The following is a 19,560-nucleotide window of genomic DNA, read 5'->3' as shown; positions in this document are numbered from 1 at the left end:
AAAACCCAGTGCAAATAAAAAGTTTGAAATTACCATCAAATTGCATAGATTGAATCTGAATGTTTTGATACAGGTATGCAATCAACTGATGGAACAGCCAAGGTAAAGCACGCACAGTTCTACATTTAGTCTCAATGTACTGCATTATCGATTACTTCGATAACAATGCAGCTGAAGCTGTATCCCGGGCTGTGCTGAAAGTTTGGCTTCACCCCTGTATTAAAAATCAGATTTAATCTATATACAGGGGCGGGACGTAGCTCAGTGGTAAAAGCGCTAGCTTGATGCGCGGTCGGTTTTGGATCGATCCCCGTCGGTGGGCCCATTGGGCTATTTCTCGTTCCAGCCAGCGCACCGCGACTGATACACCAAATGCCGTGGTATGTGCTATCCTGTCTGTGGCATGATGCATATAAAAGATCCCATGCTACTAATTGAAAAAAAAATGTAGCGGGTTTCATCTCTAAGACTATGTCTAAATTATCAAATGTTTGACATCCAATAGCCGATGATTAATAAATCAATGTGTTCTAGTGGTGTCGTTAAACAAAACAATTTAATCTGCATTGTATATACTTTGATAGTAATTTAAGAAACGTGTTTTTATTTACACATATATTTTTAGTAAAAATGTTATTTGAGTTGGATTGGTTTTAAAACTCAATACATGTTTTAATATAAACTTTAACATTATTCCTTATAGAGTTATATATGTCAATTTTCCGTTGCCTTTTGATGCAAACGGACTCTAATATATTTCACTAATGTCAAATCAGGGGCGGATGCAGTGGCGGGGGCATGGACCCATGGGCGGGTCATGGGGTCCATCCCCCCCCCCCCCCCAATCAAATCTTTTTGTTTTCTGTTTTTACTATATTAAATTTTATAAAATCATACATTCATACATACATACATACATAATAGATACATACATGGTATGGGTTGCCTCCCCCAATATGGGTTAAGGACCCCCCCCCCCCCCCAAGATAAAATCCTGGCTACGCTAGTGTGCGGATACAGAGTATTGCTAGGCAGACATGCAACACGCTTCCGACACTGTACGCTTTCGCTCCCACCTCTCGCTCGATGCGTGGTCGATCTGGGATCGATCCCCGTCGGTGGGCCCATTGGGCTATTTATGCGCTCCAGCCAGTGCACCACGACTGGTATATCAAAGGTCGTGGTATGTACTACCATGTCGGTGGACTAGTGCATATAAAGGATCCCTTGCTGCTAATCGAAAAGAGTAGTCCATGAAGTGGCGACAGCGGGTTTCCTCTGTCAATATCTGTGTCCGACGTCATATAACCGTAAATAAAATGTGTTGAGTACGTCGTTAAATAAAACATTTCCTTCCTTCGCTCCCACATCTGTACACTCGCCCTTCTGTCGGACTACATACCTTCCCGCAACCCTGATATTGTAATATACGCTCGCGCACCCGCCTTCTAGACTGTACCCCTCACCCGCCATTGTTCGCCCTCCCTCCAGCCAGACTGAACAAATCCTATTAAACTGAACATCCCTCCACCGCTCTCCAACCACTGTACGCCCAACCACCCTTTGACCAGATTGTCCATTCGCCCTTCCACCACTGTACGCCCGCCTGCCTTCACACTAGACTGCCATTCTGCTCAACCGTTCGACCGTCCGTCCATCAACCCGCAGTTCGGCCGATCGATTTGTTTCATCATACACCAGTAGCGAATCCAGAAAACCCATTTGGGGGTGGGGTGGGGGTCGGGGACAATGACATCTGTTGCCAAAGGGATTCCTGAACATAAAACATAAAAAAAGAAGAAAACGTAGCCCCCCCCCCCCCATGACATCCGCCACTGCACTCCAAAAATAAATATTATCCATATGTAGATTTAAAGATAACGTTTATTTACTTTCATGTACACTTAAAATGAGAAATTACGAAAATGATATTACACTAAATATAACATGGATGACTGAATGGATGTATATGACATATGACTGAATGGATGTGTGGATGAATGAATGAATGGATGGATGGATGAATGTATGGATGGATATAGAGAATAAAACATGCGTGGCCGTTTGATACGTTTATTAAACGAGTTGTGAGATAAATGGTATCTAACGGACACGAATATATTATTCTATTTCTTGCATAGCCCTCAAAAACCAGGTTTTAAGCAAATTTTAACATCTTTTTCGACTAAACGTTATTTACAGCCGTTGCACTTGCAGCTAATTTACGCGTCACAGACACACAATTGTCGGGTTAACTATACGTCACAGTGTAATATATTTCCACTGTGTTGTTTTTCATTGAATGCATGACACTGGTGACCTGGTCATCACCTAGGAGCAGCCAGTCGTATGTCTTGAAATTGTTAACACACGTACGTGTGTAAACAACCCATGTGTTATCAAAAATGACGCATGATGTTCTCACCAACGGGTGTGCAAGAAAAATATATAAATAGATGAATGAATGAATGAATGGATGGATGGGTGGGTGGGTGGGTGGAAAAATGAATGAATGGATGAATGGGTGGACGGATGGGTGGATGGATGGATAGATAAATGAAATGATAGATAGATGAAAGGATAGATATATGGATGGATAAATGGATTGATATAAATATAAATGGTTGGATGGCTGGATCAGTGGATGGCTGGCTGGGTGGACGGATGGACGGGTGGATGTATGGGTGGCTAGCTGGATGGCTCGATAAGCAAAGTAATAGGTAAATAGGTAGACGAAGGGACAAAACCCCAAGAAAAATATCAAACAAATAGGAAGGTAAACAAATAAATAAACAAACAAGCAAAATCTACGCCAGTTCATTAAAAAAATCCCATCTTTTTTCTACACTACTCGAAACAACAGTACAGAGAATGTAAGTTCACGTATGTAGCCGTGTCGCAGGGAACCCCCGCCTCCGCCGCATCCGCCGACGCATCCACCGCCGCCACCGCCGCCACCGCCGTCACGCTGTTTTCCGTAACGCCGTTTTAGCACGGCGTGTTTGAGGAATTCCTGGTCTTGTCCGGTTTCTTCCCGGCCACGACGAAACACAAGGACACCCCCCATCCCCCGTTCCTCCCCAGACTCTCCTCGATCTCCAGCAACGCCGCGGCGACGTTCTTCTTCGGGATGTCAACGTGAACGTCCTGCCAGTAAGTTGGCAGTAGATGCTCAGCGACACAGACTCGATGAAGGCGAGTTGTCAGGTCAAGTCATACTAATAGGCTTAACGTGCACATTCAGAGCAAGCTGTTGTAGCGCACGCCTGTCATGGGCGCAGGTGTCAGCCTAAGCCGGGTCCTCCATCCAGGACAGAATATGTTGTTGTTGGCGGTGATGACGTCGTCGTCTCCGTTTTTCACCCGTGTCTTCACGGAATAGACTGGTACGTCCCGGTTGTTCTTGCGTTTCACGATGAAGCTCCACAGCTCGCGAACTGGGTGTAGTAACCGGTCATCGCGTTCAGTGTAAATGATGACGAACACGACTCCCGACTACACCCGTCTGCTTCGAGACGACGTTGTCTTCCGCCACGGCACCGGTTATGTCCACGCCTTTAAACAGAGCTGCCTTCCTTTCTTCGGTTCCGGGATGTCGTCCGCCAGCAGCTCAAGGTGGCAAAATGGCGTCACCGTTACCGTCTGCGTTGATCAATAACGTGGCGTCGATTATGACGACGTTGCCGCTGAAGTCGCTCCGCTTTGTGCTGCCGCAATTTCGTCCAAAATTCGAGTTAGCCTACATGACCCCATGATACGGGTTTTTTTTTGGGGTGGGTGGGGAGGGGGCAATCTGATTAAAATTAGCTCTACTGGTCTCACCAGCAGATCTAACAGCATTGCGTGGACTCCCATGTATGCGGCCATTGGAACTGATTGAACGCTGGAACGCTTCTCGTTTCGACAGCCTGCACCATCAGGTTGGATTCTTTTTTAGCGAGATTCCTTGCCTCCACGTCTTTTCTCCTTCTGACTGTCGACTTGTTTTTTTCGTGACTTGTATGACGGCCATTCTGCAGAACGCCACGGTTGTTCGCGTTTAGTCTCTACATGTCCGAGCCTGTCCTAGCAGCACTGGAAGATTGACTTTCCCACTCTAAGAAGAGATAGGAAGCGGGGTCGGCCCCTACTACTCTTTTTCTAGACTTTACCTTGCTTTATAGTGATACCATCTCGTATCCTCCGGAGTCGGGCCCGTCCGCACCACTATACCAACCCATGACGACTGGACTATACCCTAGTCTGATACTCTCTCTCGTTCAGACGAATCCGGCTTCACAAGATCTGTATTTCAGCACAGCACTACACCTTCAACGTCTATCGACTGTCAATCTAGGGGTTTTCTTGACGGGATGCAACCCATCTCGTCCCTTTAAGCTGTGCACCCAAAATGTTATGTCGAAATTACTTCTTTAAAATTTTTTTTTTTTTTATTAAATAGTCCGATCCTCTCTTCTTTCTCTTATTTAATTTTGGACTGTCCTTCTAAAATGCTCCAAATTATATAAATATTCGGCCGAGCAGTCATTTCTTTTTATTTTTGGCTTGTAACCTTTTCATTTTTTAAATTTATTCTATTAACGTTTTTATTAATTGCTATTTTCAAAATTCTGCCCATTTTCAACCCCCCTCCATCCCGAGTCAGGCCACCGATCTTATCGGAGGTCGGACTCGGGATGGGCGTGTTCGAAACCCTAGTGGTATATGGGCACGTTAAACTAGTTATCATCATCATCATCATCATCCCATGTCCAGGTAACATTTCATATATAAATAACAATTTAAATATCGACAATTACACTTCGCCTTCTATATATAACGTTATTTGGGAGCATACAAATTCTAAAAATATAGGTCGAGACTATTTATGCAATAGGCGAACTTGTTGGTCTATTTCAACATTTTGTTTTTCGTGTTGAAACGAATTTTATATAAAATTTTATATTGAAATTAGTTTCCGGCATACTTCGTAATTCACCCGAATCATTTCGTATACTCTCGGCATAATTCCGAATGTTTCAAATTCTTTTTCAAATCACTGGCATGATTTTGCAAGTAAGCTTTTGATTGGTCGAATGAAAGGTCAACTGGACATGAGCTCCAACGATGTGCACATCGTTTTTTCGGTTCATACTTGCATGAACCAAAAAATAATTGCGGTCAATTCTTAAATAAACATAAGTACGTTACATTGATCCTTTGTTGTATCCATATTGTTCACAGATTAAAATGAACAGTGAATTTGAATTATCAGGAAGAAAAATATACTCCATAACAGCATAAATAATAACAATAGCGCCATGGTAATATTATATTATGCACTTTACAAGTGTCATTAACTTCCTGTATCGGTTTCTCGTCTGCGTGTGTAGTGACATTTGTAGAGACTCGGTTATCGGTCTTACACTTAGCATAGTTGACAATGCAATTGAAAAATACACTGTTCATATTTAACTAGTTTTTTTCGTTTAACGACACCACTTGAGCACATTTATTTATTAATCATCGGCTATTAGATGTCAAACATTTGGTAATTTTGACATTTAGTCTTAGAGAGGAAACCCGCTACATTTTTCCATTAGTAGTAGCATGGGATCTTTTATATGCACCATCCCACAGACAGGATAGCACATACCACGACCTTTTGATATATCAGTCGTTGTGCACTGGCTCGAACGAGAAATTGCCCAACGGGCCCACCGACGGGGATCGATCCCAAACCGACCGCGCATCAAGCAAGCGCTTTATCACTGGGCTACGTTCAGCCCCCATATTTAATTATTAATATACTAAAATGTCTTAAGGTGTATGTGTGTGGGGTGGGGGGGGGGGAGCAAGTACCTTTAATAATACTAAAATTATCTAGCGTTAATGCTATATAGAATCTGACCGTTAAAACAGTTGCGTCGTTTCATCTAGGAAACGATGTATGTTTGTCGCTGACCTATAGTTGACTCACTCTCATAACTGAAATACCTTGACTGAATCCATAAAAGAAGGGGCGGGACGTAGCCCAGTGGTAAAGCGCTCGCTTGATGCGCCGTCGGTTTAGGATCGATCCCCGTCGGTTGCCCCATTGCGCTATTTCTCGTTCCAGCAAGTTCTCCACAACTGGTGTGACAAAGGCCGTGGTATGTACTATCCTGTTTGTGGGATGGTCACTATAAAAGATCCCATGCTGCTGATCGAAAAGAGTAGCCCATAAAGTGACGACAGCGGGTTTCCTCTCCATATATGTGTGGTCCCTTGCGTATTATAATTATTGATTATAACTAAATATATGAAGGAACTAGACTGAAAAAAGAACTAGTGTACATTTTCAATAGATCAATATTTTATAAAGCAATAATAATTTATTAATATGAATTCATTAATATGTCAGGTCAGGTCATAGGGTTTTACGTGCACATTCAGAACAAGCTGTTGTAGCGCACGCCTGTCGTGGGCACAAGAGCCGGCCTTGGCCGGCTCCTCCGTCCATGACAGGAAAGGTGGGGTAGGGGAGAGGAGGGACCGCCTGCACTAGCAGGTGCAAGGGAGCACCAGCAGCCCGATCAAATCGGTAGCAGGCGGGTAGGGGTGGTGGTGGTGCTATGGAATTTGAATGGAGCAGTTAAATGCCAAAGAAAAAAGGGTGCGCAATTTTGATTGAGGGAATTTGGCGCAATTTTGAACGGTCGGTCGAAAAGTAAATGGCCGAGCTAATATAGGTTTTGATATTAGTGAATCGAGAGTAGCTCGTTAATTTTAGACCTCTACGATGCTGTGGTGTCTCCCTAGGTTGCCCATAGCGCCCTTATAAAGGACCTGACCGCTTCTGGTCGTGGCATTAATATGTATACGGAACCCCCTACTGGCGAAGTCAGAGGTCGGATCCGTGGTGGGCGTGCCTGAACCTTCGTGGATATGGGCACGTTAAACGAGTTTCCATTCCATTCCATTAATATGTATTTTTGTCTTTTTCTAATAGACCTCGACGTGAAAAATATTGTGGGGAGCTGATGTCATTGAACTAATCTTAGGGAAGGCGCTTGACGTAGCCCAGTGGTAAAGCGGTCGATCTAGGATCGACACCTATCGGTTGGGCCATTGAGCTATTTCTGGCTCCAGCCAGTGCACCACGACTGGTACATCAAAAGCCGTGGTATGTGCTATCCTGTCTATGGGATAGTGTGCATATAAAAGATCCATTGCTGTTAATCGAAAAGAGTAGCCCATGAAGTGGTGACAGCGGGTTTCCTTCTTCAATATCTATGTGGTCCTTAACCATATGTCCGACGTCATATAACCGTAAATAAAATATGTTGAGTGCGTCGTTAAATAAAACATTTCCTTTTATAAATATCTATTTTTGGAAATGTAATATGCAATAATAACTGTTTCTGTTTAGTTTTGTTGCCAAAACAGCTGTTCAGACAATTAGACAGCCACTCTTAATCACTGGTTAGACATTTATCCGCAGGTCGGAGCTGCTTTAACTTTAATCCAGGGTTAGGGTATATTTAACTCATGGTTAGCGCTAGCCAACGTTCGAACAACGCATTTTTCAATCGGTGATTAAATTTAACTCTGGGTTAGGCACTTAACCCAGGGTTAGCGCTAACCTAGGTTTCGAACAACCGGGCCCTTGTCCTAAAATGTCAATATATAAGTTCTTGTATATATGGGCTTACAGAGGCAGATCTGGGGTGGGGGGAGGCAGGAGCCGGGGCCCCCTAAATTTTGTGAGTTATAATTTTATTGTATATTAATTTTCTCCTTTTTTTCACGATCCCCCTACAAACCTACCCCAAAGTTCCCTTGACATTCCGTCTTGTGTCATTGGTCCCCCCTAAATGGATTTTTTTTTATCCGCCACTGGCTTAAGACCTTACATAGAATAAAGAATTGAATGGATCATTACCACCATTGTCGTATTTTATCTTCTATACGTTCTGTTTCTTTGTTTTATTCCCCTTTTCCCCCCATTTTCTTCTTCAGATTTTTCCAAAGAAGATAATTTAAGCAGACGACATGGACACCACAGTGAAAACCTACATACCTATGCAACTGCCCCCCACCCCCACCCCCAGTTTGGATGAAATCCTCAAATTCGGGCAAAAACAATAGAGAAATTCGGGAAACATTAACTGGCCTGAACACTTTTCACCATGTATTTTCATAATTCTACCCACAATATTAATTGTAATCCATATATGGGTGGCGATTCATTTACAACCCTATATAACTGTTTGGCAATAATGCTAATATGAAAAAAGACCCGTTGTAATCCAGATTCGGACACTTCTGTTTAATTCGAGAACAAATCGGCCCGCTCCTACAAAAATGGGAGTCCGTAGGCCTATGGGGCCTGCATTTGGTGTCCATGTTGGAAATGACAGCCATTTTGATGCTGGTCCCATTGATTTCAATGTCGAGTACCAGTCGTTTCTGTCTGCACAGGATGGTACATATAAAAGATCCCTTGCTGCTAATCGAAAACAAATGTTGATTGTGGTTTACGATTATGGACTTATTAGGACAATATGTAAAACCGAAACATGTAGGGACCACAAACATACAGCACGCACTTTAAATACATCACTATCACACAGTATGCATTGACTAATGATAACAATGCATCCACCCACAAATAATGGCCAACCACCTAGTACTTAATGAAAAAAGTAAAGTTTGTTTTATTTAACGACGCCACTAGAGCACATTGATTTTTAATCTTATCATCGCCTATTGGACGTCAAACATATGGTCATTCTGACACTGTTTTTAGAGGAAACCCGCTGTCGCCACTTAGGCTACTCTTCTTTACGACAGGCAGCAAGGGATCTTTTATTTGCGCTTCCCACAGGCAGGATAGCACAAACCATGGCCTTTGTTGAACCAGTTATGGATCACTGGTCGGTGCAAGTGGTTTACACCTACCCATTGAGCCTTGCGGAGCACTCACTCAGGGTTTGGAGTCGGTATCTGGATTAAAAATCCCATGCCTCGACTGGGATCCGAACCCAGTACCTACCAGCCTGTAGACCGATGGCCTGCCACGACGCCACCGAGGCCGGTCAGTACTTAATGAGGAGTCGGGCAAAAAGAAAACTGGCTCCGAGTACACAATTGCTTGCACCCAGAGGGGATCGGACAAAAGAAAACCGCCCTCCCCCACCCCCCCCCAAAAAAAACCCCCCAAACAAAAACCTACCTGCTGCTGGTGTACTTGACGGATAACATCAGATGGGAGAGATGGAAGAGGAGGATAACATCAGATAGGAGAGATGGAAGAGGAGGATAACAACAGGATGAAAGAAAGGACAGATGGACACCAACAAGAACCTGCCGGCCTTGCCCCTCCCATACACAATTGCTACGAGTCTCCCCTGGATTGTCATGCCACGATCTGAACAGATCAGGCCCTTTTAAGGGCCCCTATGGGCAACCTAGGGAGATAACTCAACACCGTCTTGGTCCCCTTATCGAGCTACTCTCGGCATACTAATCTTCCAAAACTATACGTAGCTCCCTATCTTTAATTTTTTGGCGGACCGTTCAAAATTGCGCCTAATTTCCTTCATAAAAATGCGCACCCATTCTCTTTGGCTTAATCCTATGGGACTTTCTAAATTCCAACCGGCCTCGGTGGCGTAGTGGTTAGGCCATCAGTCTACAGGCTGGTAGGTACTGGGTTCGGATCCCAGTCGAGGCATGGGATTTTTGATCCAGATACCGACTCCAAACCCTGAGTGAGTGCTCCGCAAGGCTCAATGGGTAGGTGTAAACCTCTTGCACCGACCAGTGATCCATAACTGGTTCAACAAAGGCCATGGTTTGTGCTATCCTGCCTGTGGGAAGCGCAAATAAAAGATCCCTTGCTGCCTGTCGTAAAAGAGTAGCCTATGTGGCGACAGCGGGTTTCCTCTAAAAACATCTGTGTGGTCCTTAACCATATGTCTGACGCCATATAACCGTAAATAAAATGTGTTGAGTGCGTCGTTAAATAAAACACTTCTTTCTTTCTTTTTCTAAATTCCATAGCACCATACCACCAACCGCCTGTTACCGGCCCCGGTCGGACTGCTGGTGCTCCCTTGCACCTGCCAGTGCAGACGGTTCCCCCTTCAACCCACCCCACCCCTTTCCTGTCCTGGACAGAGGAGCCGGCACCTGTGTCCAGGACAGGCGTGCGCTTGTTCTGAATGTGCACGTTAAACACTCTGACCTGACCTGACCTGAATCGAAGAGAGTCGCAAATGAAGTGGCGACAACGGGTTTCCTCCCTCAATATCTGTGTGGTCCTTAACCATATGTCTGACGCCATATAACCGTAAATAAAATGTGTTGCGTGCGTCGTTAAATAAAACATTTCCTTCCTTCCTGTCTGTACACATATAACAAAGTACATGTATACCAATTGTCATACCTCTGTCGTGCTTTGAACAATTCTTGTGCACCTGGCCCGCAATCTGATTGAAATTAGCTCTATTGGTCTACCAGTTATTAACCAGTGGAGTTAATGTTAATTAGTTTGTCTGGCCCGTTCACTGCTGTTCTAAAATCTATCATCCAGACATCGAGCACCAGTATAGCCAAACCAAATCACGATCGAAGAATGGCAATCTAATTAAAATTAGCTCCACTATTACATGTGGATCTAACAGCAGTCCGTTGGAGCTCATGTCCAGTTGACCTTTCATTCGACCAATCAAAACTTTACTTGCAAAATCATGCCAGTGATTTGAAAAGAATTTGAAAACATTCGGGATTATGCCGAGGGTATACGAAATGATTCGGGTGAATTACGAAGTATGCCGGAAACTAATTTCAATATAAGACGAAAAAAAACCCCAACCCCGTGATGGTATAGCCATATAATCTGTTTATACTAGTATACAATCCAGAGTTTATTACTGCACTTTTACCCCTGTTTTTTCAATGTTGAAACAGACCAACAAGTTCGCCTATTGTATAAATGGTCTCGCCCGATATTTTTAGAATTTCTATGCTCCCGAATAACGCTATAAAAGGCGAAGTGTAATTGGTCGATATTTAAATTATTATTTATAGATGAAATGTCACCTGGACATAGGAGTCCACACAATGCTGTTAGATCTACTGGTAGACCAGTAGAGTTAATTGTAATCAGATTGGAAGAATGGCATTCGACCCGAGAACAAAACATTTAAAGGTGCAGTATCGCAGTTACAAGTACCATGTTTTGCTATTTTTATATTTATTTGTTATATAGTTAAAAGTGACAGTCTAGTTTTCAAACACTAAAGCATATTTTTCATTATCGAAACCGTTTTTGAAAACTGAAATCATACTTTACTTAGATTTTATTGTCTAGATTTTAAATGTCTGTACATCCGCAGTGTTTATAGTCATCTTGGTGTTTTTAACATAACAAAATGCATTTTTCATTTTTTCTTTTAAAAACGCGCGTGCGTCTAAGAAGTAACTTTTATGGAGTCGCGGTTTAGTCTATTTTAAGGGTATTTCAACGTCACAAACTCTTGTTTCACTCTGTTGTACCCCAATTAGTAAATTAACTAAACTGAGTTGCCATTTTTACAGGTTGAAACTGGAGTCTAGGTGAAAATACGCCTTAGTTTTAGTTTATTTTTATTAGTATTTCACCGTTTCAACCTAACAGACTCTTGTTTCACTAAGTTGTAACTTTATCCAAATGATTTGCAGGTTTGATTATTAACTAGACTTGGTGTCTATTTTTTTTACGGGCGGAGACCAGGGACTGCGCGTTTAAATATGTAATGTTTACATTTCAAAGCAAAAAGAAAGAAAGAAAGAAATGTTATATTTAACGACGCACTCAACACATTTTATTTACGGTTCGATGGCGTCAGACATATGGTTATGGATCACACAGATTTTGAGAGGAAACCCGCTGGAGCTTTGAATTTTAATTCAACACGAAACCAGATGATGTTTTAAATATTTATTTCCAAAAGAACAATAAAACGCTTGTGTAACACATTATCGTTCAATAGTACCAAATGTGTTTCATACCAGTGCGCCGAGGAGTTGATGCAGCAGGTATGGCAATAGTTGCTAATCAACAAATTCTTTTCTTTAGTGCAATAAAACTCGCATTACTGTGTTCTAATTATTATGTATGTATTACAAAATTGTCTATACATAACCTATATATATATATTATTGTATACTATTATTATTTTTCATGTCCAAAAGATATGAAGATCATTGTATCTCATATGGAATGCAACGTGTCTTTAAGTTTTAGAGTTGTGTGCCCTTCTTCATGATTATTAACCCTGGCGTCCCTGACCTTGATTGTCTCTGGATCCCACCGATTGAGGCGTGGCCCCTTGCTGTGCGCCTACGACGGTCGGATTGTAATAAGGATAATATGGATCATAGTAAATTTGGCTATTCTGTCCTTTGTTCGCTCCTTGGGCGTTCTGAGCACCATCTTTCACCATCTTGACCTGTTGTTCTCTAATGAGTTTCTGCTGAGCCAGTATCAGTTTTTGCTGTTCGGCCGCCATCTCTTGCATAACAACATCGAGATCACGATCTGTAAAACACCAGACACAATGTAAGCATTAAAAACTGATAGCATAATAGGACAACGAAAATCAACCACCAAAAGCAAAGCAAGAAATCCCCCCACAACAACAAAACAAAAACAAAACAAACAAAAAACAAACACCACCCCCACCCCCCCCAAAACCCCCCACAAAACAACAACCCCACAAACAAACAACCAAACCTGACAAAAAACAACTATATATATTTTTGAAATATCCCCCCCAAACACCCCCCCAAAAAAAAAAAAACCCAAACAAAACATCTACAGAAAAAACATAAATAAAAATAGCACAACCACCTCCCAAAACGCAACACACAAGCAAATGTAAACACACAAATACACGCATGCAAACACACACACACACACACACACACACACACACACACACACACACACACACACAGTAAATACGCGTGCGCGCAAATACCGTCACACAACAAACAGCAACAAAAACACACAGACACACAAATACCAACACAGACATGCAAATACTTAAACACAAACACACGCAAACACCAACATCAACACACAGACACGCAAATACCAACAAAGAAACACGCAAACATCAACACCAACACACAGACACGCAAATACCAACACACAAACACACGCAAACACCAACACAGACAGACATACAAATTCCCTTCCCTTCGCCGTAACTAAAAAACTAAAAAGAAAAGCTGAATCACAAATAGTGTGCTTACATTGCGTCATATCCGGTTCTAGATAATCGCTTCTGACGTTGCTCCAGTACAAGGTGAAGTTGTAAACAACAGTGGCACTACAAAAATAATTTAAAACCCTTATTAACAACAGCTACAACAGCAGCATATAACATATGTCTGCCGTGAGAGATAACTGTATAATAAAAACACGGAATGGATGCCTACCTACCATAGGGTAGGCAAAGATTCCTGCTTTAATACAACAATAACCCTATGTTTTTCGAATTCACCGATAATAAATATTTCGCATATTAAACAATAATACACACACTATATTCAATAATGTTCCGGTTAAATACGTAGGTACTGACGGGTTTCTTCCTGTAGTGTGTGTATTAGTAATATATATGTCAAATATTTCTTATCAGCGAACTCAAATATGATCAATGTAATGGTCTAGAATCGATCCCCATCGGTTGGCCCATTGGACTATTTCTCGTTGCAGCAAGTGCACCGCGTCTGGTATGTCAAAGGCCGTGGTATGCTATCCTATCTGTGCGACGGTGCATATGAAAGATCTCTTGCTACTAATGCAAAACATTTAGCAGGTTTTCTCTCTAAAACTTTCCCATAGACAAGACAGTATATACCATAATATTTTATGTACCAGTCGTGGAGCACAAAAGAAATTTTAACTTTTAACACGGTTATTTCGTCAATCGATGGCTATTCTTACCGTTAAAGCAGCAAGACATTTCCTCAGACAGGACAGTATATACCACATCATTTGATGTACCAGTCGTGGAGCAAGAAAACCAAACAAAAACACCCCACCATTTAACTTACACAAACTGGATGTTTCCGACGTGGGCGCGTTTCGGGGGAGTCCACACCAAGGTGATGGCCATTTTCGTGCTGTTGTCGACGTGAGTCATGCCGCAGCTGGGCACGGCCTTCTCCCCCATGGTGGTGTTGAGGACGCTGCCGTCGAACATCCCCGTCGTCGTGTCAGCCGTCACGAAGAAACCCTTGAACGAGACCCCGTTCCCGTGAAGAGTGACTGAAACATAACGAAGAACATAGTCTTTATTTTTACATGTACGAATATTCCTCATTATTATATAACATTTAGTGAAATATCTTAAAATATCAGTGAAATAAAAGTGTCATCAGTCACTCGATGACGATAATTTCACTGTAAGAATGAATGAATGTGTAAGAATGAATGAGTGAAGTTTGCAACCATATCATACTCGACGCGCAAGCGCGACTCGTGAGATATGATTGCAAACTTCACTCGATGAGATATAAATCATATTTGACAAAAAACATGAAATATCCTCTATTTCTTACACACTCGTCGGTGCGAACACCATGTATTATTTTTGATAACTCATGAGTTGTTAACACACGTACGTGTGTTAACAATTTCAAGACATACGACTGGCAGCTCCTAGGTGATGACCAGGTCACCAGTGTCATGCATCCAATGAAAAACAACAGTGGAAATAGATTACACTATGATATATAGTTAACTTGACAATCAAGTGTCTGTGACGCGTAAGTTAGCTACAAGTGCAACGGCTGTAAATATCGTTTAGTCGAAAAATATGTTAAAATTTGCTTAAAACCTAGTTTTTGAGGATATGTAAGAAATAGAATAATACATTTGTGTCCGTTAGATACCATTTATCCCACAACTCGTTGTTTAAAAACGTATCAAACTCGCTTTCGCTCGTTAGATACTACATTTTAAAACAACTCGTGAGATAAATGGTATCTAACGGCCACTCATGTATTATTCTCTGTTTACTAGTTAATGTACTATATATATTACATAGGTGTATATATTTTATATACTATTGTGTACCTATATACCTATATATATATATATATATATATATATATATATATATATATATATATGTATGTATGTATGTATGTGTGTGTGTGTGTGTGTGTGTGTGTGTGTGTGTGTGTGTGTGTGTGTGTGTGTGTGTATGTGTATGTGTATGTATATAAGATTTAAAAAAGTACATAATATTTACTGACGTCCTATAGAAAATGTAAATTGGAATAATTTGATAAATTCGGAATGAACTAATTTAGAAACCACTTTACAAACACTTTGCATGTATCACGAAGTGCACTGTTACAATTAGATGTTGAACTTCATGATACTTTCATATCCCACCATACCGTTTGTTGGTTTTCTATAATACAGTTTCAAGCCATATAAAGTTTCTTTTGGACGTCAGTATAGTTTATATCATTGGCGGATCCAGTGGTAGTGGTGGTGGTAGTGGTGATGGTGGTGGTGTGTGTGTGTTTGTGTGTGTGTGTTTGTGTGTGTGTGTGTTTTTATGTATGTGTGTCTATCCCTCTCTCTCTGTGTGCGTGTGCGTGCGTGCTTTTGTGCGTGTTTGTGTTTGTGGTGGTGTTTGTGTGTGTGTGTGTTTGTGTGTGTGTGTGTGTGCGTCTGTGTGTTTTTGTGTGTACGTCTCTCTCTCTCTCTCTCTCTCTCTCTCTCTCTCTCTCTCTCTCTCTCTCTCTCTATGTGCGTGTGCGTGTGTGTGCGTGTGCGTGTGTGTGTGTGTGGTTTTTAGTGTGTATCTCTCTCTCTCTCTCTCTGTGCGTGCGTGCGTGCGTGCGTGCGTGTGTGTTGGGTGGGGGAGGGGCTCACGGGAAACCTGTGATCTTCCACGCTCGTTACAAGTGTCCTTTTAATGACTTTAAAACAAAGTAAGTTGCTAATACTGGAAAATGTAGCGGGTTTCCGCTGACGATTATTTGCAAAATGTTAGACATTCAATAGCCGATGATGAATTAACCAATGTGCTCTAGTGGTGTCACTAAAATGAAATTTACTTTGTAACCGTTATGCATTTGATTACGTTATCTATTTAAATACTTTTGTGTGTACTTGTATGTCACATACTAAAGAATTTAAATTTAATTAATGTGCATTTTTGAAATTAAATTTTGCGGCACATTTCTGCTCGTATTTTATTTACAACAAAATAAGCAAAATGAAATGTAAGGAATACTATCTATTGCAGAGGCGGATCGGGGGGGGGGGGGAGGGGCCCGCCCCCCCTAAATTTTGTGAGTTATAATTTTATTATATATTAATTTTAAAAAAAAATTACGATCCCTTTCCAAACCTTCCTCAAAGTTCCCTTGGCATTCCGCCTCATGTCATTGGGTCCCCGCCCCTAAATGGATTTTCTGGATCCGCCACTGTATTGTATGTAGCAATAGTTTAATGCATCAAAGATAATAAAAGGACATTAACTGTGATCTAAACAACACATTAGATAAATCACATCGCCTATGTTGTGTATAACATATAGTTCTATCCTTGTATATGTAAAGAATACTACACGAGTGGCCGTTAGATACCATTTATCTCATAACGAGTTGTTTTAAAAAGTATCTAACGAGCGAAAGCGAGTTGGATACGTTTTTAAACAACGAGTTGTAAGATAAATGATATCTAACGGACACGAATGTTGTATTCTATTTCTTACATATCCTGAAAAAAAAGTTTTTAATGCCTTTTCCAGCCAAAAACCTAGATTTACGGCCCTTGCGCTTTTATTTAACTTGTGCGCCACAGGCAAGTCAATTGCAAGTTAACTTGTACGTCACGGAGTGATCGATTCGACTGTTCTTTTTTTTTCATTGGATTGTATGACATTGGTGACCTGGTCATCGCCTAGGAGCAGCCAGTCGTGTGTCTTTTAAATGTTATCGCACGTATATGTGTTAACAAGTATGTGTTATAAAAAATAACGAATGATGTTCTCACCAACGGGTGTGTAAGAAAACGTTATATCATACCATATCGCATCGCATCGCATCAAAAAAGTGCCGTTAACAATGAAAAATTAATCTATATCATATCATATAAAATATTATCATATCACATCGTGTCATAATGTATCGTAGCGTAGTATATCATATCATATCATATCATATCATATATCATATCATATATATATCTTATTATGTCCCTCGTGAAATCATTTTCATTTCAAGTGAAAATTATTTTACTCCGGATATAATTTTAATAATAACTGGGACCTCGTTTATTATCCTCTATATATCATATCATATCATATCATATCATATCATATCATATCATATCATATCATATATCATATATCATATCATATCATATATCATATCTTATCTTATCATATCATGTCATGTCATATGTCATATCATATCATATATCATCTAGAAATTAGATTGCATTATTACATTATTAATGAAATATCTAAAAATATTACTAAAATAAAAGTTTCGTCAGTTACTAATAAACACCCTTTTTCATTTAATTTTTTTTACTGTCATTTTACAAAAGTTAGAATCTTGATCAGATCAACATGGCCTAACACGAAACTAATGAAATGATACTGAAAATGTTGTTTTAAAAAACTATTTTTATACATTTATTTTCGTTTCTGTTTTGAATTTTCAACACCGCTTCATTTCACAAGGGATTTATTGTTGATTCAACTCAAACGTAAGATATTAGTAATAGTAATAGTAATCGTAGTAGTAAAAGTAATAATAATAACAATAAAAGTAATAGTAATAGTAAGTGTAATAGTAATAGTAATGGTAATTGTAATAGTAATAGTAAAACCCGGCAGACAGTTATTAATACGATCATCTTTCATTAATAAAAAAAAAACCCAAAACAATTGCAAATGCATTCATTGCAAATATAACAAGAGAATTATTATATTTGTATTTGTTTTTAGATTATTATTAGTAGTATTATTACTACTACTACTACTAACTACTACTACTAACTACTACTACTACTACTACCTACTACTAGTACTACTAGTACTACTACTACTACTACTAGTACTACTGCTGCTACTACTACTACTAGTACTACTACTGCTGCTACTACTACTACTACTACTACTACTAAGTACTACTACTACTACTACTACTAATAATAATTACTACTACTACTACTACTACTATTACTACTAACTACTACTACTAGTACTACTACTACTACTACTACTACTACTAGTACTACTACTACTACTAGTACTACTACTACTACTACTACTACTACTACTACTAGTAGTAGTACTACTACTACTAGTACTACTACTACTACTGCTACTACTACTACTAATACTACTAACTACTACTACTAGTACTAGTACTACTACTACTACTACTACTACTAACTACTACTGCCAGATGTGTTGCACAAAGACAGGAAACATATCTCAAACATCTGCCTGAAATAACGTTACAGAGTGTTTGTCTCAAATGAATGCACTCAATGTCGTCGAGCGTCCTCTAAAGACTGTTAATGTTTTACTACTATTAAATTTAGTTGGTTGCAAATTTACAGGCATTTAACTGAATGTATATATTTTACATTTCAAAACAAAAATTAGACACGAAACTGCCATTATGCAACTTTAATATTACACTTTTTTCTCTCCTTTTTTTGCCATCATATTTAATTCACATATTAACTGGAAAACAACAGCTTAAACCTAAACAGGATATATATTACATATTTTGCATCTAAAACACTAAAAAAAACCCCAACCCATCCGCCAACAAAAAAAAAAAAAAAAAAAAAAAAAAAAAACCCACACAAAAAACCCACAAAAACAAAACAAAGACAAAAAGCCCAAATAAAAAGTCAAAACAAAACCGCACGAAAAAATCACAACACTCCCCCCCGCCCCACCCCCCAAAAAAAAACAACAACAAAAAAAACCCCATACAAACAAACAAAAAAACAATACTAAAATGTCCAGAGACTGGAAAAGGCAGATGGCTTTATATCTCCACCATACGATTCCCACTTTCTAAAATATATATGAATGCATATAAAGAAAGGTAGCCCCCCCCCCCAAAAAAAAAACAAAAAAAAAAAAAAAAAACCCACACCCACAAAATAAACCAAAGAAACCAAACACGGTAAAAGAATATTTAAAAATTTTAAAATAAAAAACAACTTACTAGAAATTGGTTCTGACGGGCGGTATACTCCAGTAGCGTTCATAACAAATTTGTATGGCGCCGGTTTGTTATTCGGAAGGTTGGTTTCATGCACAGGTCTGTTAAAAGTCCCTGCACACAAAAAAGTCGGCGCGCCATTTTTGTAGGCGGAAACCGAAACAAACGCAGAAGCCGTCAAAAGAACCAACAGAAACATTTTGGGGAGTTTTGTTTTGCGATTGGTGCTAAACAGCGGACCGCGAGTTGCTCCAGATTCGTCCGAAGTCCTAAAGAAAATGACTTTATAGGACAGAGTTAGTATATATTTAAATGTCGTGA

The 19,560-nt window shown here is 40.1% G+C and overlaps 1 protein-coding gene across 1 annotated transcript; it reads right to left on the bottom strand.

The window, feature by feature from the left end:
* Positions 1 to 11,932: 11,932 nt before the first annotated feature.
* Positions 11,933 to 19,523, bottom strand: LOC121390517 (putative ferric-chelate reductase 1). The gene is made up of 4 exons (XM_041522347.1): positions 19,243 to 19,523; positions 14,074 to 14,287; positions 13,267 to 13,343; positions 11,933 to 12,547 (listed from the first exon to the last, which is right to left on the bottom strand). Exons 1-4 carry the CDS (start codon positions 19,436 to 19,438, stop codon positions 12,279 to 12,281), a joined length of 756 nt encoding a protein of 251 aa, XP_041378281.1. The 5' UTR covers positions 19,439 to 19,523; the 3' UTR covers positions 11,933 to 12,278.
* Positions 19,524 to 19,560: the final 37 nt, after the last annotated feature.

This window comes from Gigantopelta aegis, chromosome 15 (genome assembly GCF_016097555.1).
Source record: "Gigantopelta aegis isolate Gae_Host chromosome 15, Gae_host_genome, whole genome shotgun sequence".
Lineage (NCBI taxonomy): Eukaryota > Metazoa > Mollusca > Gastropoda > Neomphalida > Peltospiridae > Gigantopelta > Gigantopelta aegis.
Note: the sequence above shows the minus strand (reverse complement) of the source record. Positions and strands in the feature narration are given on the sequence as shown.